The sequence below is a fragment of the Physella acuta genome, unplaced genomic scaffold (assembly GCF_028476545.2).
Source record: "Physella acuta isolate Inbredline_101_S28 unplaced genomic scaffold, ASM2847654v3 ptg002306l, whole genome shotgun sequence".
NCBI lineage: Eukaryota > Metazoa > Mollusca > Gastropoda > Physidae > Physella > Physella acuta.
In genome coordinates this window covers 1-26,931 of record NW_026733804.1, presented here as the reverse complement: position 1 = coordinate 26,931, position 26,931 = coordinate 1, and the positions used below count along the sequence as shown (strand labels likewise).

General features: G+C 35.3%; 1 protein-coding gene and 1 long non-coding RNA gene across 2 annotated transcripts; both read left to right on the top strand.

Annotated features, from left to right (window-relative positions):
• The first annotated feature begins 516 nt into the window (after positions 1–516).
• Positions 517–3,467, top strand: LOC131932887 (protein mono-ADP-ribosyltransferase PARP14-like). The gene is made up of 3 exons (XM_059289791.1): positions 517–1,129; positions 2,222–2,320; positions 2,935–3,467. The coding sequence occupies exons 1-3, from the start codon at positions 607–609 to the stop codon at positions 3,183–3,185; spliced, it is 873 nt and encodes a 290-aa protein (XP_059145774.1). The 5' UTR covers positions 517–606; the 3' UTR covers positions 3,186–3,467.
• A 20,578-nt stretch (positions 3,468–24,045) lies between these two features.
• On the top strand, positions 24,046–26,792 carry LOC131932888 (uncharacterized). The gene is made up of 4 exons (XR_009384740.1): positions 24,046–24,158; positions 25,141–25,275; positions 26,163–26,248; positions 26,568–26,792. It is a non-coding gene; the product is annotated as an uncharacterized LOC131932888 (long non-coding RNA).
• Positions 26,793–26,931: the final 139 nt, after the last annotated feature.

Genomic DNA, 26,931 nt, shown 5'->3' with positions numbered 1-26,931 from the left:
ACTCGAGAATTCTAATTCTCACATACTTTATATACCATGTTATATAGCTGTTTCTGAGAATATTATTTAAATTGCTTTATGTTCAACGTGAAAACATGTGCTTTATACTGCAAACTCTCTTTTACATCAGGCCAAGCCCAGCCTTATCACATAAGGTCAAGCCTCAGTCCTTGCTTGAGCATAAGTCATTATCTTAGGTCAATTTTCAATCATTGCAGTTAGCTGAGCCTAGTTCAGGCAAGTTCTGGACCAAAACTTTAGACCAGGTCTCAGCCTGCCAGCGACCAAAGTCTAGGCTAATACAGCTGACATAATCTGGGCCAATAAGTCAGAGCAAGTCTTATGCTTATCTCAGCGCAAATATGTGTCATTACTAAAATAAATTATTGGCCATTACAGCAAGCCTCGTGTAGTCTATTACAGCAAGCCTCGTCTAGTCTATTACAGCGAGACACGCCTATAAACAAACAGTAAGCAATACCCAGGCCATCACACCCAGCTTAATTAAAAATGCAACAGACATGGGTGTGGCATCTCACCATCACCACTCTCCTTTCTTCTGTATCAACAACAACATCAGCACCCGCCCGCGGAACTGTGGAGTTCATGAAATACGCGGCATCTCTCCCAGACTCCCTCCCGTCTTACTGGTCACGTGATACGGACTCCTGGACGTTTGTTGACGTCGACGAGAAGACGTTCCAAGCCGTGGAGGCGATGGCACTTGGCGCGTGGGACGGGGAACTTGTGGGTAAGGGCGATGACGGCCGGGACCTCCACCACCGAGGCATAAAAGTTCTAGCCGTTCAGAGAATCGAAAACTCGGCTGTGTTTCGGAAATACAACGCTTTCAGGAAAACTCTGCTAAACCGTATGGACAAAGTGGCAACAAGGCTTGATGAGATTAGCGGGTCTAGAGGGTCTGTGTCCACTGACAAATACCTGGCCAAGTTCATGAGAGACGAGATGTATTCGGAGATTAACGAGAGTTACCTGTTTCACGGCACCAAGGTCAAGTACGTTTCAAGTATCGCTGGTAACGGGTTTAATCTGTCGTATGCCAGTCTTGGCCGATTTGGTAAAGGGATTTATATGGCCGAGAGGTCCACTAAAGCTGACCAGTATACAGGTATTTTTATTTTTTTTATTTTCATAAAGTAATGTTATATGTTTGACTATATACAGGTAATTTTTGTTTTGCTTTGATAAAAAAATGTTATTTGTTTGACGCTATACAGGTAATTTTTTACTAAGACCAAGGGTCAGGTAATGTTTTTTTTTAATTAAAAGACTTTTTTGTTTGACTATATACATTTAATTTGTGATTGGTTTATACCAAGACTAAGTTAATTTTGTATTGTTTTGATGAAGACAGGTTATTTGTTTGAATATATACATGTAATTTAATTTTTTTAGACCAAGATTCTGTCAAATCTTTTTTGTTTGTAAATTAACAGACAGTAATTTATTTTTTAGATTAAGAAACAGCTACTTTAAATTTAATTATAAACATACAGGTAAATTGATTTGGCCAACAATGTATGTGTTTGTTTTACCTAGTATACATGTATTTTGTTCAAAGCTATTGTCTCTTAAAAAATGACATCATTGGATGAATGACATCAAAGATTTGGCTAGGTTTCTCGTAGCCAGTACTACTTAGAGCAGCATAGAACATATACATATGACGGAAAATATATGATAACCAGCTGTTGTGATCTAACGTCTATTGAGTAATTTATTGAAACTCTTGTTTAGTTTTAATCGAAAGTATATTCGCTTGTATAACATCAGATACCATCTTTGTTAAAAAAAACAATTGTGGCAAGATTCGAAGCTACAGCTAGTTTAGTTCTAAACGAAAGTATAAACACTTGATGAAGATCAGAGATAATTGTATGTTAAAATTGTAAACTGAAGATTTAAAGGCTAAAGCTAGTTTAGTTCTAAAAAAAATATAAACACTTCTTTAAGATCATACACAATCGTATGATAAAAATGTAAACATTTGTTTCAAGATTTGAGGCTAAAGCTAGTTATGTTCTAAACGAAAATATAAACCAATATAGACCAACTCTTTTGAAGATGTAAACATCATTTCCAAGATACGAGGTTGCCCTGGTAAATATTAAAATACATGTTATTAACATTCAAAAACAGATTCAAATATATTTCCACTACAAAAGGTTTCTACTAACAAATATTTTTTTTAATGTTCCAGATAGCAATTTACCTGGTTCTAACCTTACAGAGAAGATGCTTCTAGTGCGTGGGATGCTGGGAAATATTTACCTCTGTCAAAGTGAGCAGTCTCGTTTAGGTAAATGTGTAAATATAAATAACTAAACGTCCTTTTTCTTAGCAGATTTGTGAGAATTTATATTTTTTGTAATTTTACTTTGGAAAGTGTTGAAGAAATTGATATGCTATCATAATAAAAACACGTTTCATAAAGCCCTTGTGGAACACATGGATTTTTACTCATGTCTAACATATGATAGAGTATACAAGTCTACTAGGTTTATTAGCAAAATTCTTACATAAGTAAATGTAATTATTGTGTAATTATTAAATCAATTCTATTTTCGTTTCAAAGTGTGTTAAATTTAAGGTTTGAACTTTCATCATGCATTGTAGGCTACACTTTTGGACCTAGCAGTTTATTTGTTTGATGAAGTAGAGTTTATCTGTTTATAGAATATTGCCTTGGCATATATGGATAATGTAATGATGTGGATACCAATTATCCTTTTACCTCATTGATATACCGGGGATTCGAACTCATGACATTCGGGTTAGCGTTCGTGCGCTTAAGTCCGATACCACACCGTCTCATTATCAAATATAATAACGTCATTTTTTTTTCTCTTATTCACTTGATACCAAGAAACGTTTCATACATTATAAAAAAGATACTATGTTATCAATCAACAGGTATCCGGAACTCCAGCAAGCCACCGACGACCGACGATCACAACGTGCCCGCCGTCTTTGACTCCGTCGTGTCGGACCTCAGTGACCCCATGCTCGGGGTCTTTAGGGAGTTCGTCGTGTACAGGGAGGAGCAGACGTACCCAGAGTACGTCATAGAGTACACGCGCCTGTCGTCTGCGCATCTGATGACGTCATCCCCGGTCCTGATTACAGCCCTTGTCTACATATGGTTCTTGGCACGACAGCCATGATCCAAACTGAGAACGTTTTATGGTTAATTATATTATGCATAAGTTAAATGTTATAATGCTAATTTTTTAACAATTATCAATCATCATGCTTGCGTTGAAACCGAACACACATCGAGTAAATGAAGTAGATTGTATCTGCTTCAATTTTCTCAGCATACATGATGATACTCTGTTAAGTAAATTTCCCTTTCAAACCTGACGGTCTATGGGGCAAGTGAATTAGAGTTCACTTGTTTCTGTGACCTCGGTATATGAAGAGATAGTGTGGTCAGCACTATGACCATCCGCCTTTACTTTACCTAACGTGAGTTAGACCCATCAGAGTTGGGTGGACTCAGGGGCGGCCTACTGACTTGAACCCGGACTCGAACTCAAAACTTACGGTTTAGCAGTCCAGCTCTCTATTGATAGACCACTCCGCCACACACTGTTAAAAGTATTTCCTTAACGTGAGTCATGGATCATTTGTCCACACTGGAACAAACTATAAGACATCAGTGGTTTGATTTTGTAGAAGTCTCTTCTAGAGTTGCTGTCCCTAGCTATGGAAACTTGAGGGTTTAATCTCGAGACTTTTCGAACACGCCCACCCCTGTACTATAAAAAAATGTTTTATAATATCCAGAGCTGCTACGTCATAATACACTTCAGTATAGAGATTTTCTGCTATATAAAAAATACAGTGCATTGCTTACAAATCAATTTGTATTTAGTCTTTCGTGTAATTAACGGATTGAAGTAATTAATTTTATTGTGTTTTAATATATCCTTATGCTATAGACTTGAATACATTACTTAAAATTTGTTGATGGATATTTTCTATTTAGTATTTTCTTAGATTAACAAAATAATTAATGCACACGTGCATACTATAGTAATAAATTCTCTTTAGACCTAGCAATCCATTAGGCAGATAAAGTAGAGTTCATGTGTTTCTTGACTTCGATATATTGTGGGGATAATGTGGTCAGCAAAATGCCCAGCAAACTTTACTCTCCGTAACACGAGATAGGTACCCATTTGAGCTGGGTTGACTCAGGGATGTTTCACTGCGTTGAACCGAATTCGAGTGCCAGACTTTTGGATTAGCTGCCTAGCGCTCTACCTGCTACGCCACGCCGTCCCACATGGTTATGAAATATGTATACAGTAAAATGAAGAACATAGAGCCCTCCATAAGGGATATCACAAGATACAACAAACTACGAGTAAGCAGAAAACAGGGGCGTAGTCCGGACTCTCAAAGATAACACAACCGCTGACACATGGCCGATAACAAAAGTCTTTTCTACTTCAGTAATGTGAAGTTTGATCAAACCTTGAATTTGCCCCCCCCCCTCCCCTCAAACTTTCCATTTGCACCCTCCCCCCCCCCCATATATTTTTTATATTTATAATGCAAAACTGCACCTAAAATGAGATTTTAATTTGTTTTTCCAACCCATTTTGGCGCCCCCTAAGGTCGGCGCCCGGGGACATATGTACCCCCCTGCCCCCCCCCCCCCCTCTCTACGCCTCTGGCGCGACTCATCGTGTACGTGACGGAAGATATCTAAGTTGTTAACATCGTTCTTGAAACAGAATCTTCAAAATGTATGGAAACAAAGAAACTCGACTTTAAATAGGTAATAAAAACAAATCAAAACATTACAAATAACAAACGTAAATAACACAATAATTGAGTCACTCTATTAGGTTTTATGCTTTAATGATATTTGTATGTTTCGTACATTAAATATATTTAATTAAGCGTTAATAGTAATATGAAAATTTTACATTTAAAAAAAAATAAACATTACTTTCTATCTTTCCATATTTTTGGTGTCGCTTTTACTACTCAAGTTGTATTTACATAAATTCATTGTAATGACTTGTATTTTATTAAATCGAACAAATACTTCGACGAATGAGATTGGTTGAAGAGAGTAGCATGCCTAGCAGATATATTAGAACAGCATCCAGCTTCAGGGAAATAAAACGAATAGAACTACTCTTCACGACAATATCGGAGCATGTTTATCCAGTCAGCAATATTGCCGAGGAAAAATAAATCTCCGAAATATTGTCGTGTTTGAGAAACTCTGCAGTGTGGGAGATGAATCTGAATGTGAGGTAAATAAAAATTTGAAAGAGGAGATTTCTTGGCATCTCTTGAAACCGAACTGCGGCGTTATTACACTGAGCTGAAAGACGAAGAAATATATTCTCTGATTTTTCTTCATGTTGTCAGTATTACTGCTGAGTCACAAGATGGATTCTTTGATTTGGGGAGTAATTTCACGACACGTATCTTGTTTAAACAAAAGACGACCCATTGCGTTCTGTATGAAAGTCTTGCGGGGGATTCTGGGATGCCACATAGCATCCTACAGGGGCACAGACACTCCAGAATATAAATTATTTTTCGCAGAAACCTTCCCAGAAGTTTTGTTATATTTTTGTGTTTTAGAACTAGACTTTATGTTTTTTTGTTAAAGAATGATTTACGGACAAAGGGACACAACCAAGTTAATATTTACGCAATATATTCAAATCCTGGTTAATTCCTCTGATTACTCAAAATTCAATGCCATTCTTTTTTTTTTAAATTAAGAGGACCTGTGAGCATTGTTCCTTCCTTAGGCATCTCTTCGCAGAGCCCCCCCCCCCGAAAATATCAAGCCCCCCCCCCCCCCCCCCGGAGAAAAATGTATGGAAGAAACAGTGCTTGTGAGGGGCAGAAACCTTACCTGGAGTATTCTCATCAACTTACACACACACACATATATACTTGGGAGTGGTATTGTACTTCCATCCCTGCAGGGGCGGAACTACAGTGCCGGGGGGGGGGGGGGGGGCACGCCATTTAGGGGCACACAGCCGACCATAATAACATTATTTGTATTTAATTTTTTTTTTAATTTTCTTGCATTTTTGACTTGATGGTTGTTTTGTAAAAAGATTACAGCAGCTGCGGTTGGATTATCTTTATTCTATTAACACCAACCCAAGTTCTTGTATATTCTTTTTCCCTTTGTTTCTAAACCACTGTGAAAGCCGAGTTCTCTTTCTCCAACAATCAAACTTATCAAAGATAAGCACACGTTCCAACCACTTCCATGACTTATTTCCCTTTTTTAAATAGTCAAATATGGGTGCTCATAAGCTCATTTAAATAGATTTTTACTAAACAAACTAAAAAGCAATTAATTCTCTTAATTATTATTTTTTTAATAAATTACTTTCTAAAGAATGACATTGTATAAAAAGAAAATGTATTTAAAATGAATAATATAAATACAAAAAAAAAAACAACATAAAAATAAACATTACACGAGACACCATTACTTTATACAAAGCTTTCATGAATTATATTCTTTTGACCTTCTAAGTCTATTGGCTGTGAGGTCGTATAGCAAAAATAAACTAAAACAGACTTTCAAAGTACGCATGACAATAATGACATGTTGTATTTGGCCAGCAATATTAATAAGTACCCTATGTTCGCATTTTATATTTGTATATATATATATATATATATATATATATATATATATATATATATATATATATATATATATATATATATATATATATATATAGGGGTGGGGGCCTAAACAATTTTTTGCGGGGTGGCCCTTTTTTTCTAGTTCCGCCACTGCATCCCTGTCCTTTATTCTATATTTATATAACAAAAATGTCCAACATATCGGCCACTTCAAGTAATTGACATGCGCAGGTACAAGCAGACCGTAGTTTAACTCATCGGTTGTGGAACGAGCGGCTATGGGCCTACAGACAAGCATTGTTTACTTCAGGTATCTCTGCACCCCTACCCTCTGAACAAAATATATAAATGCATATATAAATCATGTTTATTTTTTAGCTGTGTCCGACCCCACAGCGGACAATTTTAGCCTCCCCTCACCCTCCCCCTCCCAAAAAAAAAAGTCTGAAAGTAACTTACAGACATGCTTAGTGGCTATCAGCTATACGTTTATTAAAACAGTCTTCCATGCACTTAAGGGCCGACAAACGGGGTTACAGGGGAAGGGGGCAGAGGCTTATCGAGGGGGCAGGGGGGGGGGGGGGACAAATGTCCCCTGGCGCCGACCGTAGGGGGGGGGGGGGAGGGCGCCAAAATGGGTTGGAAAATGAAAAGTTCGAGAGGGGGGGGGGGGTTACAATTTAGAATATATACCCATTTGTCTCTAAAGCAACCCATGTCCTTTCCTATCTCAATTAATTAGGCCTACCATTTCCTGACTTACCTATACCCACACATCACTAGAGCCCTTTGATTTCCCTAACTATTTTTATTGATATTAATTACTTGATATTTAATTGTATTACACACCTATTTTATTTTTAAAATTAGGTTTTATAAACGTCACATCGTTGTGTAACAACTCACTGTTGTGTGGTGTGTTGTGTGGGCGGTAGTACGGGAGGGGTGTGGGGAGGGGGTGGGTATTACGGTCTACACAGGGCACGGGATCATGGACCGTTGGCGTGCTGATTTGTTTACAACTCACTTATTTTGATTTGTTTTGTCTTGTACCTAAATGCGGTCAATGTAAAACAAATGTCCATTGGTCAATTTAAAAAGCCAGATATCAATTTTGAGTCCACTGAAGTGTTGTGTGTTAAAACATAGGTGTACCCTTGGCGCACAACTTTTAGTGTTGTCACTTTGGTGAATGTTTAATGTGTGGTCAGATGGTCGAGACAGATTATGGAGACAGAGACACTTAATTTTAAACACCAGCTAAAAGATTACCAAGATTAGTTCATATACTCTGAGCTCTACTCTTTCTATAGTTTATTTATTTGTAATCTAGATCTAGATTTAAATAAATACATTATGATATTGATATTAATATTATATTTTATAGGCCTATCAGTATTTTATTCGGGGCCTATGCCTATAGGCCTAAGTATAGGCCCATTTGCTATTGTATTAGACTAATAGTATTAGTATTAGTCATTATCAGCATATCTGTTACATTTATTAATTTATTATGCCTACTTAGTACTACTAATAGTAATACATACTTACCCATACTAATTCTGAATTAGATTACGAGTAAATACAATAATGCTAATTAGTAATTTAATAGGAGCCTACAGATCTAGATTTAACCTAATTTATAAAGACTGAAAATTAGACATGACTGTTACAAACATACATTGACATTATTAATTTTATTATGATTAGCTCACCAAACTATTGTTAGTTATTTAACTAGGCTAGACCTATATGCCAACAGTCAGTTTTGTAGATATTGGTATATGACTAACTAAGGTCTAAGCTTTTAATATTGTAATAAAGTCATTTAAAATGTCACATTGACCTATTGAAACATCTCCTGTCTAATATTGACTGTTTAATCATATCTACTGTTAATGTTATCTTTTGCAATATTTTTTACATTTGTTTGTATCATTTTTCTTCAATTTACCTTTCTAGCTTCTTTCTATGTAGTCTACCATTAGTCATTTGGTAAATTCCCTACTCCCACCATGCTACTTTAATTAATTTTCCTTTTTATTTATTAATCAAACATTAAACATTGAATCACATAGATCTAGAAAATCTGAACATTGTTTCAAAAGTTATAATTACTTGCCCACAGCTAAGTAATGATGGATATTTGTTTCAATAATTTAATTAAATATATAAAGAATGTACTTACTATTAGGTAAACATTTTTTTCTTATTTATTCTAAATGTCTATGCAATTTTGTCTCTTGCAATAACTTAATATTTATGTTTCTATAACATAGTTAAAATTAATTTAATTGTAGACTTGTGGGCCTATTAGTGGCCTATTACTTATGCATACTATGTATATCTATCTTATATTGAGGCCTACATTTGTTATCTGTCTACAGGCCTTACTATATAATTGGCCTGTATATTAACCATGCTACCACATGAGGAATTTTGAAACATTAGATTACTACTTTTGCTAATACTAATTTTTTCAGCCTTTGGTTCAGTAACTTTAAATATTATAGTTAAATTGTCTGATATTGATCATTAAGTTTTTCTCCTTATATACATATAGGGCTACACAATATAGGATGCAAAATGTTATATTTTATATATTATAATGAATATTGAATGCACTTTTCTTAAAATCTCAACATCTTTTTTTGTTGATGAATGTTTATTTAGAGAGGTTAATTCTAAAAACATTCTCTATATTCCATACTCGTTTAGTATAAACTTTTTACACTTTATTTTTTTCTATTTCTTTCTAAAAATTACAATGACTGCCGGCCACATTTGCTTTGACAAATGCCTATACTAACCCTACATCAAATGGTTAATTTTCATTATATTTTTTAGTATTCTTATGAAATGACATGAGAATCATACCCACAAGCTTTGTTCATATACATGAGTATTTGAATTCCATTGTATGAACTTAATGTGTTAGTATTAACTTTGTGTTCAATATTTTATTGATTTGAAGGTTTTTTTCTGTATCTTGATTTACACAAATCTACATATTATCATTCAAATATGTTTTAGGATTAAATTGATGTCTATAATTCTTCCCCGATACATAATTTTATCCATTTACTCAACTAATCTGTTCATATAAGAATGAATTTAACGTTGATCACTTTTAAAAATATTTTTAATATGTATGCTAAATCATATATACATATAAACAGGCTATATGATATTTATTTTACTGAGGTCTTTAATTAACACATGTTACAATATTTTAAATATTACTTTGTTTTCTTGTTACTAAATACTTTAGTTATAAATATGGTTTATAAAACTGCTTTTCTTAATTACTTTGGTTCATTTCATATAGTTTAAGCAATTTTTATGTTTTATTATAATGTTCAGTATACTTTGCCTTGCCTTTGTCTGTTTCCTACATAAATATTACATTATAGCTTTGTTTCTTACATGAATATCTAATGTTTAGGTTTGATTTGTATATCATCCTATCAGCTTTGTTTCCTACATGTAAATGATTTAACTGCATTTTATTTTATTCCAGATTTGATTATAAATACTCCTATCATTGGTAATGTACTCTAAAATTGTTTTATATACTTTCTATTATTTTTTTTAATTCACAAATCTACACAAGCTTCATTAGGTAATTTTATGGGTTTTTATGCTACTGTCAGTCAAATCTATTCTTGCTTTTTATTAGTAATTTCTTCAACAGGAAACATTACAATTAGGTATGGTACTATATTGGTTACATTTTACCTTTAAATGAATGTGTAAAGTTGCTTCTCTACTCTTAATATTTATTTCCTTGGTCAACTAACTTTTTATTGGACAAAGTTTGATAGTTTATACTTTATATACATTTTATTGTAGTTTTAAATTGTCCAACCTTCTTTACTGGACAAAAAATAAGCTATTAGGTTTAGAATACAAGTCAGTTTTAAGATGAGTTGCTTAACTAAAGGCTGTATACTTCTAGCTAATCGCAACACTGTCAGCTGAGAGTAGCCCTGTTTATATTTGATTTTCCTACCTTTAGCCACAGTATGATTTTTTTTTCAAATTGTATCATAGCACCTGTAGTTTTATTTATTTATATACATGTCTTAAGAAAGTCATTAATACTTTAATGTAGGTATGAGCTGCTCAGCTGTGGGGGCCCAGGCAGTGGGACCCAGATAAAGACCAGCTTCAATCAGATTGTAAGATTTTCACATCAAAGATTAACCTACGGCTAGTTCTAATAACAAAACTCTTTAACTTATTGATCTAATTAAACTTTTGTTTTTATGGCTAGTTCTTATAACAGTTATAACTTTTTGATATACTTAAACATTTGTTTTTATGGCTAGTTCTTATAACAAAACTGTTTTAACTTATTGATATACTTTTAAAAATGTGTTTGTTTGCAAACTACAGGTGTAGCATACTTCGGGAAGTAATGGAGACGAACAAGACTTCACAAGAAGGGGGACAACCAGGATTTTACTGGAGTAAGGGCAAGGGGAGACCACAACAAGAACATCACTGAATCCAGGGGAAAGAACAACAAGAACATCACTGAATCAATGGGAGACAACAACAAGAACATCACTGAATCCAGGGGAAAGAACAACAAGAACATCAGTGAATCAAAGGGAGACTACAAAGGATATAACTGGATCAAAAGAAGACCACCAGGAGGACATCACCAAAACAAGAGGAGACAAACATGACTGCCCAACATCCAGTGGAGACTATTCTCACAGATTCTGCCACTAAGGAGTGGTGAGGATGAACAATGTATCAAAATAATATAAAGAGCTTAGTTGAAATGCTACAGCTACATCAAGTAAAGCATACTATCTGTTTACAGCTTCAGACAAATCATCTGGTCTGTTTACCGCTTTAGGCAAATCATCCGGTCTTGTTTACAGCTTCAGGGATATCATCATGTTTACAGCTTCAGACAAACCATCCTGACTGTTTACAGCTTCAAGCAAATAATGTTTACAGCTTCAAATCATCTGATCTGTTTACAGCTTTAGGCAAATCACTTGTCTGTTTACTGCTTCAAGCAAACCATCCTGTCTGTTTACAGTATCATGCAAATCGTCCTATGTACAGCTTTAAGCAAAGCAAAGCATTATGTCTCTTTACAGCTTTAAGCAAAGCAAATCATCCTGTTTACAGCTTTAAGTAAGGCAAATAATCAGGTTTACTGCTTTCAGTAAAGCCAATCATCAGGTTTACTGCTTTAAGTAAAGCAAAGCAAATCATCCTTTTTTAAGCACCTCGTGTGTAAAAACAGTTACGCTCAGAGCAGATTCATCTTATAAAAACTAAGCTCCAAGCAAACCATCTGTTACCCACATATTCATCAACAACTCAGATCTGAATAAATTCACATTCATCAGATCAGCTAGCAAGTTAGTGTTAACATCCAGAAATGTATGACCTAAAGTGGGGACAGACAATTTTTCAACTCCTTTCATGTAATTTGGTTTAGCTAAGTTTGTGATCAAGTTCTTATTTAAAAACTATTATATGGTAGGACTTGATTATATTGAATCTGTGTGTACCTACATTTATATGAAAACAATTAACTTTTTTAATGTGTGGAACTAAGTGTGGATTAGATGTCTTAGAGTTGTGCTACTTACACATCATACATTCTCTATTTAGCATCATGGATTCACATACATATTTTTCTCTAATGTATGAACTATGTATTTTAAATATGGTACATGAATGTTTCTTAAACTTTTGCTTAGCATGATAATCTGTTTTCTGATATAAAATAAGTTATGTGTTTGGTTGGTGGACTTTTGCTTGGTCTTTATCAATCTTTTGGTTCTATGTCATTCGGTTGGGTTATGTCATTCAGTTTGATAAATGTCATTCAGTTTGATAAATGCCATTCAACATGGTCAATGACATTCAGTTGTATAAATAGTTCAGTTTTGTCTATTTTCTATGGTTGAATCTGTCATTTAGATGCTTCAATGCCATTCTGTTGAGTCTAAAATAATTCAGTTAGTTGTAAGTCAGTAAGTTTCATCTGTCATTCCGATCAATGTCATTCAGTCAATGTCATTCAGTCAATGTCATTCAGTCAATGTCATTTCAGTCAGTGTCATTTAGTCAGTGTCATTTAGTCAGTGTCATTCAGTCAGTGTCATTCAGCCAGTGTCATTCGGCCAGTGTCATTCAGTCAATGTCATTCAGTCAGTGCAGCTTTTAATCTTGTTATTCTGTGTACCTACCACTTGGATACCTCTTTATTTAAACTTTAAACCTAACCTGTCTATTTAAACAAGTTTATACTTTACTGTTTGTCACTACATTTATTTTAAGCCTAGTATACCATATAAGGTGTTTATTTTTCACCTCTAGATATAGTTTCCACCTGTAATCATCTGTTCTGCAATTTTAAATTTCCTACAATACTTGCAGGTACTGCCTTTTAAATATCCTAAGTCGGCAAACACATTCCTCATCTATACTTACATACATCTCTACCAATATTACTAAACTGATTTTTGTCTGCCAAATTGTATGTTAAACATGCGGAATCTGTTAGCTTAATTATTGAATATAACAATTTAATTTCGATGGCTTTATCACATACAGTGCTCACTCTAAGCTTCACGACATTGCAGTTATTTTGGTAAAGTACACAAAAATGTTGTATCAGACTGCGCACACAACATGACCACACCAGCTTTTTCTCATTACTGGAACTGTTCATGTACATTTTTCTTTTTCCTGTAACCTATCTGGTTATTACCTCTACAGCCCACTTTGTTCAATCTTATAACCACAGCTTTGTTAAAACTAGAATGCTTACAAGCCTTGTACACCCATATTCCCCTTTTATACGTGTAGTAGCAATTGACCGGTATTTCATCATGACGGGGTTAATTATCTCATTTTAGTCATAAAGTTCACTTTCTCTATACACATTACTGCTAAATACTAAATGTGTATGTTCATCCTTGTTAATGTTCTGTATGTATTAATTCATATCTCTTAGTATTCCATTCACATGGTTTTTACACAATAATCAGTGTGTGCTAGATTGTTCTATTTGCCAATATACCTGTATGCTTTATATGCCCTTATAATTATATTAGTGTAGCCACTATATCTCTATACCAGTTTCTCACTTATGTATGCTATTGCTGCTTATATACTGATGTGATAGTATATTGCTACTATACCAGTATGCTATTGTTTTGCTACCATACCTATGTTCCCACAATACCTAGCGAGTACTGCTACTATACCTGTAAGCAAGTTTTCCCAATGTAAAAGTATGCTAATGCTGCCACCATAACTATAATCTATTCTGTGCCACTATAACTGTATGCTAGTTTATGCCACTAAACATGTATGCTAATTTTGCTACTATACTTGTATCCTGGTATGCTTCAACTATAGGCCTATGTGATGTTGCTTATGATGTATGCTAGTCTATCCACTTAAGTCTTACTGGTATGCTAGTGTTACTACTATACATATTTCTAGTATGCTACAATCATACATGCATGCTAGTGTGTTGCTTTAATTATATCCTAGTTTGCTGCCGCTATTGGTTTGCTACTGTTACTTAAATACCTGTATGCTAGTGTATGTTGCCACTAAACCTTTATGCTAGTTTGTTACCTCTATACCTGTATGCAAGCGTGTTGCCACTATACCTGTATGCTATGCCATCGCCACAATACCTGTATGCTTTGCCATTGCCTGTATGCTAGCGTGTTTTGCCACTATAATTGTATGCTAATGTGTTGCCACTATACCTGTATGCTAGTGTGTTGCCACTATACCTGTATGCTAGTGTTGCCACTATACCTGTATGCTAGTGTGTTGCTACTATACCTGTATGCTAGTTGCCACTGTACTTGTATGCTAGTGTAGACATTATACCCGTATGCATGTGTTGTCACTATAGGTGTATGCTAGTGTGTTGCCACTATACCTGTATGCTATTTTGTTGCCACTATACCTGTATCTACAACGCTGCCACTATACCTGTATGCTATTGTGTTGCCACTATACCTGTATGCTATTGTGTTGCCACTATACCTGTATGCTAGTGTTGCCACTATACCTGTATGCTAGTGTTGCCACTATACCTGTATGTTAGTGTTGCCACTATACCTGTATGCTAGTGTTGCCACTATACCTGTATGTTAGTGTTGCCACTATACCTGTATGCTAGTGTTGCCACTATACCTGTATGCTAGTGTTGCCTCTATACATGTATGCTAGTGTGTTGCCACTATACCTGTATGCTAGTGTGTTGCCACTATACCTGTATGCTGTGTGTTGCCACTATACCTGTATGCTACTATACCTGTATGCTGTGTGTTGCCACAATACCTGTATGCTGTGTGTTGCCACTATACCTGTATGCTAGTGTTGCCACTATACCTGTATGCTAGTGTGTTGACACTATACCTGTATGCTAGTGTTGCCTCTATACCTGTATGCTTGTGTGTTGCCACTATACATGTATGCTAGTGTGTTGCCACTATACCTGTATGCTAGTGTGTTGCCACTATACCTGTATGCTAGTGTGTTGCCACTATACCTGTATGCTAGTGTGTTGCCACTATACCTGTATGCTAGTGTGTTGCCACTATACCTGTTTGCTAGTGTTGCCACTATACCTGTATGCTAGTGTGTTGCCACTATACCTGTATGCTAGTGTGTTGCCACTATACCTGTTTGCTAGTGTTGCCACTATACCTGTATGCTAGTGTGTTGCCACTATACCTGTATGCTAGTGTGTTGCCACTATACCTGTTTGCTAGTGTTGCCACTATACCTGTATGCTAGTTACCACTTGTATGTTAGTTACCACTATACGTGTAAATTAGTTTATCATTGTATCATATAACCTGATGGCATTATTTAGATAGTGGCTGACCATACTTTTGCGAAACTACCTATTTCCACAATCAATCTCATATCCCACTACGTTTATATCCAACCACGATCATAGTCAACCACTTGAAAAACCATCCACAATTATATCCAACCACTTTTATTTCCAACCACAAATTTAGGTCTAACCTACTTGATTTCTAACCTTTCATGATACCTTTCTACTTTCTAGCTTCTAAAGAATTTCTCACGTCAACTCAACTTTATAAACAATTTTTTTAAAACAAGATTATTTCATTTGTTAAATTGCTTCTCATCTTGTAGTTAGGATATAAAAATTGTGGCCCAGTAAGCAAAATGTCGAATGCCACCAATTAAAGATAACCAGAATGCCCCATCCACTAATATTGATGTGCAGTCTGTCCCACCCACCCACTATAAATATAAAAATGTGCGGTGTGGCCACCCACTGTAAAAAATAAAGATATGCAGCTTGCCCCCCCCCCCCACCCACTATAACATTACAACTGGGTCACTTTACCTGTCCTCTGAGTACAGACCACGATGTTTACAAAATGACGTAGTCAAAGCGTACCATCAGCGCTCGTCACATGACATTTAAAGCTCCCTGATGTAATGTTTACCCTGAGGATATAAAACTAAATCCCTGATGTAATGTTTACCCTACTGGTATTAAACTTAATCTCCGATGTAATGTTTACCCTGAGGATATAAAACTAAATCACTGATGTAATGTTTACCCCCTACTGGTATTAAACTAAATCTCCGATGTAATGTTTACCCTACTGAAATTAAAGTTAAAAAACAAGATGTGAATTAATAAAGTTCAATCGTGTATCATAAGTTGATTATTTAAGTCATTTAACAAATGAAATATTTTGTTTTAAAATTAGGACGTTTTTCTAATCTTCTAAAATCCGTTTCATCAAATCAAGTTATCCCATCAGATTTGCTGCTCATTACTTGACACTTACTATCATTTAACTATAAGATGATTACATAACCCCACTTAATTAATAAAATTCTTGTCATTTGTTATTTTTATCCCAGCAAATTTCTTGTCTAAAATGTTCTCTTTATTCTGTTGCCATATCATGTACTTTAGTGGAGCACCACAATTATGTCTTTTATTCTTGTCTCTATTCTGTCTTAAACACATATTTTTTCCTTTTTATAGATCTTTCTCTCTAACGCTTACAGCACACATTTGATATCGTAATTAGTTGGTTGGGGTAAGAAGTGTGCGAAGAATAGGCAGAATAAGCATGTAGCGAGGTAATGTGTGTTTTAAACAACTCTGTGTGTTGTGGTTTGATGTGGATGTGTGTGAATTGTGTGATGTGTAGAAAGAGCGGATTGGTTGTGGATCGCGATGTAAATGGTGTTGGTAAGGAGATAGGTTTTAGAATGTGGTTCTTGTTTTCTTTTTAATTTACTTTTCTGATTTCCTCTCCCTTAATTGATTTTAATATTCGACTTTTGTCAAATTTATTTACGAGTATATGAAAACGGCACTTTAATGTTTAGTGACATTCATTACAATTATGTACTTGTATATTTGAGGTTGTTGACACAATATCCCTATGCTAGTCATTTGCCATTATACCTGTGCTATATAGTTTGCAACTTCAGGTGTATGCTAATTTTCTGCCAATGTACTTGTATGCTAATGTCGCCACTATACCGGTATGCTAGTGTGTTGCCACTATACCTGTATGCTAGTGTTGCCACTATACCTGTATGCTAGTGTTGCCGATATACCTGTATGCTAGTGTTGCCGATATACCTGTATGCTAGTGTGTTGCCGCTATACCTGTATGCTAGTGGGTTGCCAATATACATGTATGCTAGTGTTGCCGCTATACCTGTATGCTAGTGTGTTGCCACTATACCTGTATGCTAGTGTTGCTACTATACCTGTATGCTAGTGTTGCCACTATACCTGTATGCTAGTGTGTTGCCCATATACCTGTATGCTAGTGTGTTGCTACTATACCTGTATGCTAGTGTGTTGCCCATATACCTGTATGCTAGTGTGTTGCCCATATACCTGTATGCTAGTGTGTTGCCCATATACCTGTATGCTGGTGTGTTGCCACTATACCTGTATGCTAGTGTGTTGCCCATATACCTGTATGCTAGTGTGTTGCCTATATACCTGTATGCTATTGTGTTGCCACTATACCTTTGTGCTACAACATTGCCACTATACCTGTATGCTAGTGTGTTGCCCATATACCTGTATGCTAGTGCGTTGCCACTATACCTGTATGCTAGTGTGTTGCCCATATACCTGTATGCTAGTGTGTTGGCCATATACCTGTATGCTAGTGTGTTGCCACTATACCTGTTTGCTTGTGTTGCCACTATACATGTATGCTAGTGTGTCGTCACGTTGCTATAGATCACTGTCACTGCAGCTTTATAAATTGATGCCACCTCTATACTTTAATGTTAAATGATGTAGTTACAATATGATTATGCTAGTGGTGCCACAATATGCTAAAATGTTTCCACTATACCAGCATGCTATAATTTGTTGCCACCATAACTGTATGCTAGTTTGTTGCCACCATAACTATACGCGACTTTGCTGCCACTACACATGTATGGCAATGTTACCTATATAATGAGTGTTTATTCCTCTGTACCTGCTGTTATAGTGTTTCTTTTATGTGTGTACTATTGTGCTGCAATAATAACCTGTGTACTAGAATGCTGGCACGAAACATATGACAATGTTACCTATATACTTTTATGCTAATATTTCCCTCTGTACCTGCATTCTAGTCTTTCCTCTATACGTGTGTACTTTCATGTTGTAACAATACCTGTGTGCTAGGATGCTGCCTGTATACATAAATGAAAACTGATGCAGTTACAATGTGTATCCTAGTGTTGTGTCCATAGATATATTGCTGTCCTTATATATACAAGCTAGTTTGCTGCCACTACTTGTATGCTGATGTTGCTATACCTATGCGCTGCATCTATACCTGCTTGCTAGCTTTCTTCGACTATACCTGTATGTTGCATGGATACCTGTATTCTAGCTTGCTTAAACTATACCTTACTGCTAAAGTTGCTTCTATACATGTATGCTAGTATGCCGTACCTGTATGATAGTTTCCCAATGTACCTGTACACTATTTAGTTACCACTGTACATTTCTGATTAGTGTGTTGCTAGTAAGTTGTTATATTGTTTTAAATATATAGCTGGCATTGTGTAGATGATGGCTGATTGTCTTTTAGCGAAACAATATTCAATTTATTATCCCACTAAGTTCATACCCAACCACAATCATACCCAACCACAACTATAGCCAACCACAATCATAGCCAACCACTTATAATCCAACCACATTCTTATCCAGCCACTTACATAATCAACCACATTCATATTTAACCAGTTTTTCAAATCCAACTACTTTGTCACATCTAACAACTTTGTCTCACCTATCCTACTTGAATTCTACCATTTTATGATACACACCCACTTTCAAACATCCAAAGAATTTGTGACACACCATGAATTTGCCATGCCTCACAATTTTCTAAAGTTCACCCAGCTTATAAACAATTTGTTAAAACAAGATTATTTCATTTGTTACATTGATTTCCAGCTTGATAATTAGATATCCAAATGTAAACCCTTATTGTTTTTTACCAAGATAAATGTCAAATGCCAGCAATTAAAGAGAACCAGAATGCCCCACCAACTATAATATCAATACGCAAATCTGTCCCACCCACCCACCCAGCCACTATAAACATAAAGATGTGCAGTGTATCCACCCACTGTAAAAAATAAATATGTGCACCTTGCCCCACCCACTATAACATTACAACTGGGTCACTTTACCTGTCCTCTGAGTACAGACCACGATGTTTACAAAATGACGTAGTCAAAGCGTACCATCAGCGCTCGTCACATGGCATTTAAAGCTCTCTGATGTAATGTTTCCCTGAGAATATAAGACAATCTCCGATGTAATGTTTCCCTGAGGATATAAAACAATCACTGATGTAATTTTTACCCTACTGGTATTAAACTAAATCCCTGATGTAATGTTTACCCCTACTGGTATTAAACTAAATCTCCGATGTAATGTTTACCCTGAGGATATAAAACCATCCCTGATGTAATGTTTACACTATTGAAACTACACTTAAAATCTTTTTATTTACACCATTAAGTTCAATATTTAACAAATGAAATATTTTGTTTTAAAACTGGCATATTTTAAAAACATAAATCGCATGAAAATATTAAATTGCTTAATATTTAGATTTGCCGCTGCTTGCTTTATATATATATCATCGTGAAGATCAACAAGCCCCTTTTTCATGTGTACGCTTAGTTTATTATTACTTCCCCTTTAAGTAAGAATTATTTACAAATATCAAGTTAGTGCAACTTTTAATACGCCATTGCTGCACTTGTTGAGGGAGTGAATTTTCGTTTGTTCTGCAGAATGCTTGTTTCGTTGTTGTTTCTGAAGGTTTAATGGGTCGTTGTTTATGCTGGTTTAATGGTTCGTTGTTTATGCTGGTTTACTGGTTCGTTGTTTCTGCAGGTTTCATTGTTTATACTGTTTTCATGATTTTCGACTGATTCAATGTTTTTTTTTCTGCTGCCTGTTAATCTTTTTGTCTATCAATGACCAGGTTATATTTTATATCTGGAGATTTGATTTTTAAAGAATTTTAACTGTATGCTAAACTATGCTTGTACAGCACAAATGTATGATTTTAGGTTTTACTGATTAAACACATTTTCTACAATCATGACTTTATTCAGTTTATTTGCCTTTTAATGTGTTTAGTATCTCTTTCATTATTTAACCCAAGTTAGTATATGAACAACCAATAATTTAATGTAACCTATAATTGCATATGTTTCAAGAGTTTCACACTAGACTATATTTTAATAGTAAGGTTGAATGCGGCTTGCATAGAGGATATAATCTATTTATTACTACACATTTAAAGAATTCTGCTCAATATTTCATTATAAACACATACAGTAAATGAGAAATATATAAATCCATAATAAGGGAAGTAATTTTGCATTTTTTTCTTGCATCGCTGTAATGTAATTGTTGCCTCCCTTTGACCGTTGCAGAAAAAAATCACAAGCCAGTGAAAAAAAAAAAAAGCACGAATCTAGAAATTAAATTAAAATGTCAAATAGTATAGATAATTTCAGATGTGTTCAGTATATCACACAGGGTTTAACGAGTAAGTTATTTAAAGTGACCGAAAGAGTAAGCGAATGATTTAAAACTACATCACCCACACTTCAGCCTGCGTCTTCAAGAAGCTCAAATCGTCTTAATTCAAAAGAATATACATTTTTTAAAAACCGTATTATGGCTTGACATTTGCCTTTTTTATAATTTTATAATCACTCCTTTGTGGCCCCTGGGGAGCAAAGGGCTGCAACCACACATCTCCACGTGTTACCTATTAATAATTTTTTCAAATTAAAATAGGTAACATAAATAAAGGGGACATTTTGGGGAGAGAAATGGATTAACTACGTTCTATATAATTTCAATGGAGAGAATACTTTTGAGGTGCGAACAATTTGACACAAAAGTAATGTAACGGCACGAATTAGATTCGTATCTTGACGTTGCATTTTATTTTAAATATAAACTGTTCATTCAGAGGAAGTAACCCATAGTTTTTGTGTATCGCAGTAATTTCTTGTTTGTCCTCTTTGACCATTGATTCTACCACAGAGAATTAAACGAAAGGAATGGTATTACAATTTTAATAGTGATAAAAAGCGGGTACAATTAAAGTCAAGAAGTTCACTATACCCTAACTCAGGAGTTCCCAACCTTTTTTTTACTCTAGAGCACATTCTAAAAATATCGGTAGGGTGGCGGGCACCACCTATTTTAAATCGACAAACTCCTTCCAGAGGCGTAGCGACCCTTCCTGTCACCAGGGGACAAAACTTTCGATTTGCACCCCCCCGTCAAACTTTCGATTTGCACCCCCTTCAAACTTTCGATTTGCACCCCCTCAAACTTTCGATTTCTATCCCCTTCAACCATTCAATAATGTTTATGAAAAAAATTCTGTCTCTGTCGAATAGTGAGAGGCGGGCTCATACGAATAGTTCGGCGGGCGCCATGGCGCCCGCGGGCACGGGGTTGGGAACCCCTGCCCTAACATATACCTCCTTCCCCAATTATTCAGAGTAGTCTTTGAACAACAGTCAAACTCAAAGTCCACATCAGACATGTATTCACGTGGGACGGGACTAGGGGCCACTTTAACTCCTGAAAATGCGCTCTTAAAATTTCTGGAAGCGCTGGTCGGACACATATTGAATTCTGTATGTAAAATCTTCAAAGGTTATCCGCCTACGTAAAAAATAAACAGAAACTTAAATCAATTTTTAAGTACACACATCCCCTATATAAAAACTTTATTTTTTAAATGCGTATGTCACAAATGAAGCATTTGTTCCATGTCTAACTGTGTGGTAACCCAATGTGGTTGTGTGGTAACCCACATGTCAGATTGTGTGGTAACCCAATGTGGTTGTGTGGTAACCCACATGTCAGATTGTGTGGTAACCCAATGTGGTTGTGTGGTAACCCACATGTCAGATTGTGTGGTAACCCAATGTGGTTGTGTGGTAACCCACACGTCAGATTGTGTGGTAACCCAATGTGGTTGTGTGGTAACCCACATGTCAGATTGTGTGGTAACCCAATGTGGTTGTGTGGTAACCCACATGTCAGATTGTGTGGTAACCCAATGTGGTTGTGTGGTACCCACATGTAAGATTGTGTGGTAACCCAATGTGGTTGTGCGGTAACCCACACGTCAGATTGTGTGGTAACCCAATGTGGTTGTGTGGTAACCCACATGTCAGATTGTGTGGTAACCCAATGTGGTTGTGTGGTAACCCACATGTCAGATTGTGTGGTAACCCAATGTGGTTGTGTGGTAACCCACATGTCAGATTGTGTGGTAACCCAATGTGGTTGTGTGGTAACCCACATGTCAGATTGTTTGGTAACCCAATGTGGTTGTGTGGTAACCCACATGTCAGATTGTGTGGTAACCCAATGTGGTTGTGTGGTAACCCACATGTCAGATTGTGTGGTAACCCAATGTGGTTGTGTGGTAACCCACATGTCAGATTGTGTGGTAACCCAATGTGGTTGTGTGGTAACCCACATGTCAGATTGTGTGGTAACCCAATGTGGTTGTGTGGTAACCCACATGTCAGATTGTGTGGTAACCCAATGTGGTTGTGTGGTAATCCACATGTCAGATTGTGTGGTAACCCAATGTGGTTGTGTGGTAACCCACACGTCAGATTGTGTGGTAACCCAATGTGGTTGTGTGGTAACCCACATGTCAGATTGTGTGGTAACCCAATGTGGTTGTGTGGTAACCCACATGTCAGATTGTGTGGTAACCCAATGTGGTTGTGTGGTACCCACATGTAAGATTGTGTGGTAACCCAATGTGGTTGTGTGGTAACCCACATGTAAGATTGTGTGGTAACCCATTATGGTTGTGCGGTAACCCACATGTGTGGTTGTGTGGTAACCCAAATGTCTGATAGTGTGATAACCACCATGTGTGGTTGTGTGGTAACCCGCATGTGTGGTTGTGTGGTAACCCACATGTCTGACAGTGTGATAACCACCATGTGTGGTTGTATGGTAACCCGCATGTGTGGTTGTGTGGTAACCCAATGTGGTTGTGTGGTAACCCAAATGTGGTTGTGTGGTAACCCACAAGTGTGGTTGTGTTATAACCCATATGTCAGATAGTGTGATAACCACCATGTGTGGTTGTGTGGTAACCCACATGTGCGGTAACCCACATGTGCGGTAACCCACAGGGCTGACTGAACGCTACACGTCGTTACTCTGTAATGTTTAACATTAGAACCAACATTGCTTTGATAGTGAGTGTAAAAGCTACATCAGTGTTTCTTCCAAGCATCTCTTCGATTGGGGGGGGGGGAGGATTTAAAGCCTCCCCCACCCCGTAGCAAAACGTCTTGACGAAATACTGACACAAACAGCTATAATATGATGATTTTGTTGTTAAAAACTTTTATAAATTGTTCAACATAGGTATACAAAGATTTTTATGTGGCTAATATAACAGGATTTAATATTGTATAATTTTGGCATCAATATATTTTTTTACTACAAGCACTTAAATAGAATGTAGGTGTTTATCACATTGAAAGTGTGATATTTCAATGAAATTATAAGGGATTTAAATGTATAGCGTCCTTTACTTTCCTAAAGTGTGTTCTGCTTCCTTGCAAACTTATTTTACACACACACACACACATATATTATTTTTTCGTTGAAATTCGGACAAATAAAAAAGATTTCATTAAAAACTTTTTAAATCACAGACTAACCACGCCCTTATATAGTCAACGTGTAACGACCTAGAATTCTTTCACCAATTGATTTAATTAACAGCTGACACCGGGACAGATAATACTAGCGGAAATACACAACTACGGCAGCCATGTTTACATCGACGTGTCAACGGTTGTAAAGCTGCTGCTAGTGTTTAGGCAAGTTCGTTTATTCAAATTGGCGAAAGGTTTGTTAACTTTTTTTTTTTAAATTTGTTTCTCACTGTGCGTATCTATGACTGTTTTTTAAATTATACACAACAACCCATTAATGACATTTAATATGAGAGAATTAAAGGGAAAAGAAATGTAACACGATTTTTTTTTATTAATAGTCAATCTAAAATTGTAGTTTTTTTTTTCTCGGGCAGAGTTTCATCCGTACATCTCTTCGAATGGGGGGTGAGGGGGGGGGGGGTTGTTAGAAAGAAGCTCCGACCCATTTCCCACCCCTGAAAATAGTTTTCCCCCACCCCCTCAGCGAATTGGAATTTATATAGAAAACATATACTTTCACCAGCCCCCCACCCCCAGCCCCCCAGAAAAAAAAGTCTGGAAAAAACACTTCGATAGATGGGTTGAATGTAGATGAAGGGTGGGTGTGGGAGTAAATATATATATATATATATATATATATATATATATACATACATAATTATATATATACAGGGATGGTTAAGGGTAGGTAATCAAATAATATACCGGTCTTAACTCATTTTTGAAAAAAATGTAACTTAAGTACTTTTTCCACTGAGCCCTTCATATATATATATATATATATATATATATATATATATATATATATATATATATATATATATATATATATATATATATATATATATATATATATATATATATATATATATATATATATATATACATACATATATATGTATATATATATATATATATATATATATATATATATATATATATATATATATATATATATATATATATATATATATATATATGTGTATATATATATATAAATATATATGTGTGTGTGTTCATTTATTTTCTGGATTTGAAAACTCTTTTACCTTTTTATATCATTTTTGTTTTGTTTACGTTTTCGTTCTGCGTATGCATTATGTGCTGCTCCGTCGTGCCAAAAAAAAAATGTTAATCTTAATTTTTTAATCATTATGGTAAAATATTGTTTAGGGCACAACCATGGTAAAACTGAACTGTTTGCTGCTTTCTCTTCTGGCTTCTGCCTTGTATTTTGATTTCTCGGACTGTAGAGTGAGAAAGAAAGGTAGAAAAGAACGGCGTAGGCCTAAAGTACACCAATCCAAAGTAAGTCATAAAAAATGCAAATACTATCTCATTTGTTTACACACAATTATTGTTACACATCCGTTTTTTGTTTCAAATTAAAAGACAATGGTCATTATCAAGAATAAGCACTACTTTTTTTAAAAAAAAACTGATCTTTAAATTTCGTAAGCCATACGCAAAAAAGGTAGTTATTTTACTGTAGGTTATTGTTTATAGTATTCCACATTCATGGAGAGTATTATGTATAAAAAATATCTGCTTCACACTCATAATTACAAAGTTCTTTATGTTAATTAACTTGTAAGAACTGGTACTTCGACTATTTTTGTTATCTGGCTTGAAATGACAGGATAACAAAAATCAAAGCCAATTTGATATTCTTACATGAAACATCGGTCTTATCTGTTTGACAATGTGAAGCAGTGGCGTATCCAGGATCGTCTCAAGGGGGGGGGGGGGGGGGTTCCAATTTTAACCCGGGGACAAGCTTTCGATTTGCACCCCACCCCCCTCATACTTTACATATATATACCTAAGGGGTCTATTGGGGGCTTGGCCCCCCTACTAACCCCCCCCCCCCCCCTGCCTACGCCACTGATGTGAAGCGTGCATCCATTAACTAGTATTTTAGCAAATATTTTTGTATTTATTACCAGGCTATTTAGGCACCCAATTAAATCAAATGTGTTGCCAAATTGCATTGTAATTGGTCTTTTTCGATAGCCTAAGAAAGGAATCGGTCTGTCAGTTGGTCGAAATGTATCATACATCTTTATACCCAAAAGACAAAAGTACGACACAGTAATTATATTGAAAGAAAAATCAATGCTTATTAATTTGGGTGAAATTAAAACCACTCGTTATAGCCAAGTTAAATCTGTTACATTATGTTTCATATTTTACAGTATGGCGATTCTTATATTGGTAAATTGGACATGTACACTGGTAAAGAGATTATTATTGAAGGATCGATGGAGTTAAACTCCGATGGGTAAAAACAATTCAAACATAACTCATAACTATATATATACATATATATATATATATATATATATATATATATATATATATATATATATATATATATATATATATATGTTTATATATATATATATATATATATATATATATATATATATATATATATATATATATATATATATATATATATATATAATATATATATGTTTATATATATATATATATATATATATATATATATATATATATATATATATATATATATATATATATATATATATATATATATATATATATAATTGTTGCACTGGAAAATATTCCACCGCTAGGTACGATGTTGTGTTTAGCAGTGACTTAACATGCAAAGAGAAAGGTCAACAGCCGCTTACAATCTATGTCAAACGAAAGCAGAATAAAGTCTTATGCAACACCAGACTTTCAGGCGTATTACAGCGATCCCCAGTAACGTGTTTCAGAACAAATACCCATTCCGCGTTTTTTCAAGCACTCAAACAGTTCACTTTGAAAATCATTTTTTATACTAATGAACGTATAGAGGTTGGATTTGTTACAATAATGTTGGCTTTGTATTTTTTTTTTGGTTTGTTTCTGAAGCATTTGTCTGTCATTTTGCTAAGTTTTGTATCTTATACATTTTTTTTGTGCTTATAGGAAATTTTATTTATTAAATTT

Coding starts and splice junctions, on each gene's coding strand:
- LOC131932887 (XM_059289791.1), top strand. CDS start 607: ATGAAATACGCGGCATCTCTCCCAGACTCCCTCCCGTCTTACTGGTCA. Junction 1,130..2,221: donor TAAAGCTGACCAGTATACAG/GTATTTTTATTT, acceptor TTAATGTTCCAG/ATAGCAATTTACCTGGTTCT. Junction 2,321..2,934: donor AAGTGAGCAGTCTCGTTTAG/GTAAATGTGTAA, acceptor ATCAATCAACAG/GTATCCGGAACTCCAGCAAG.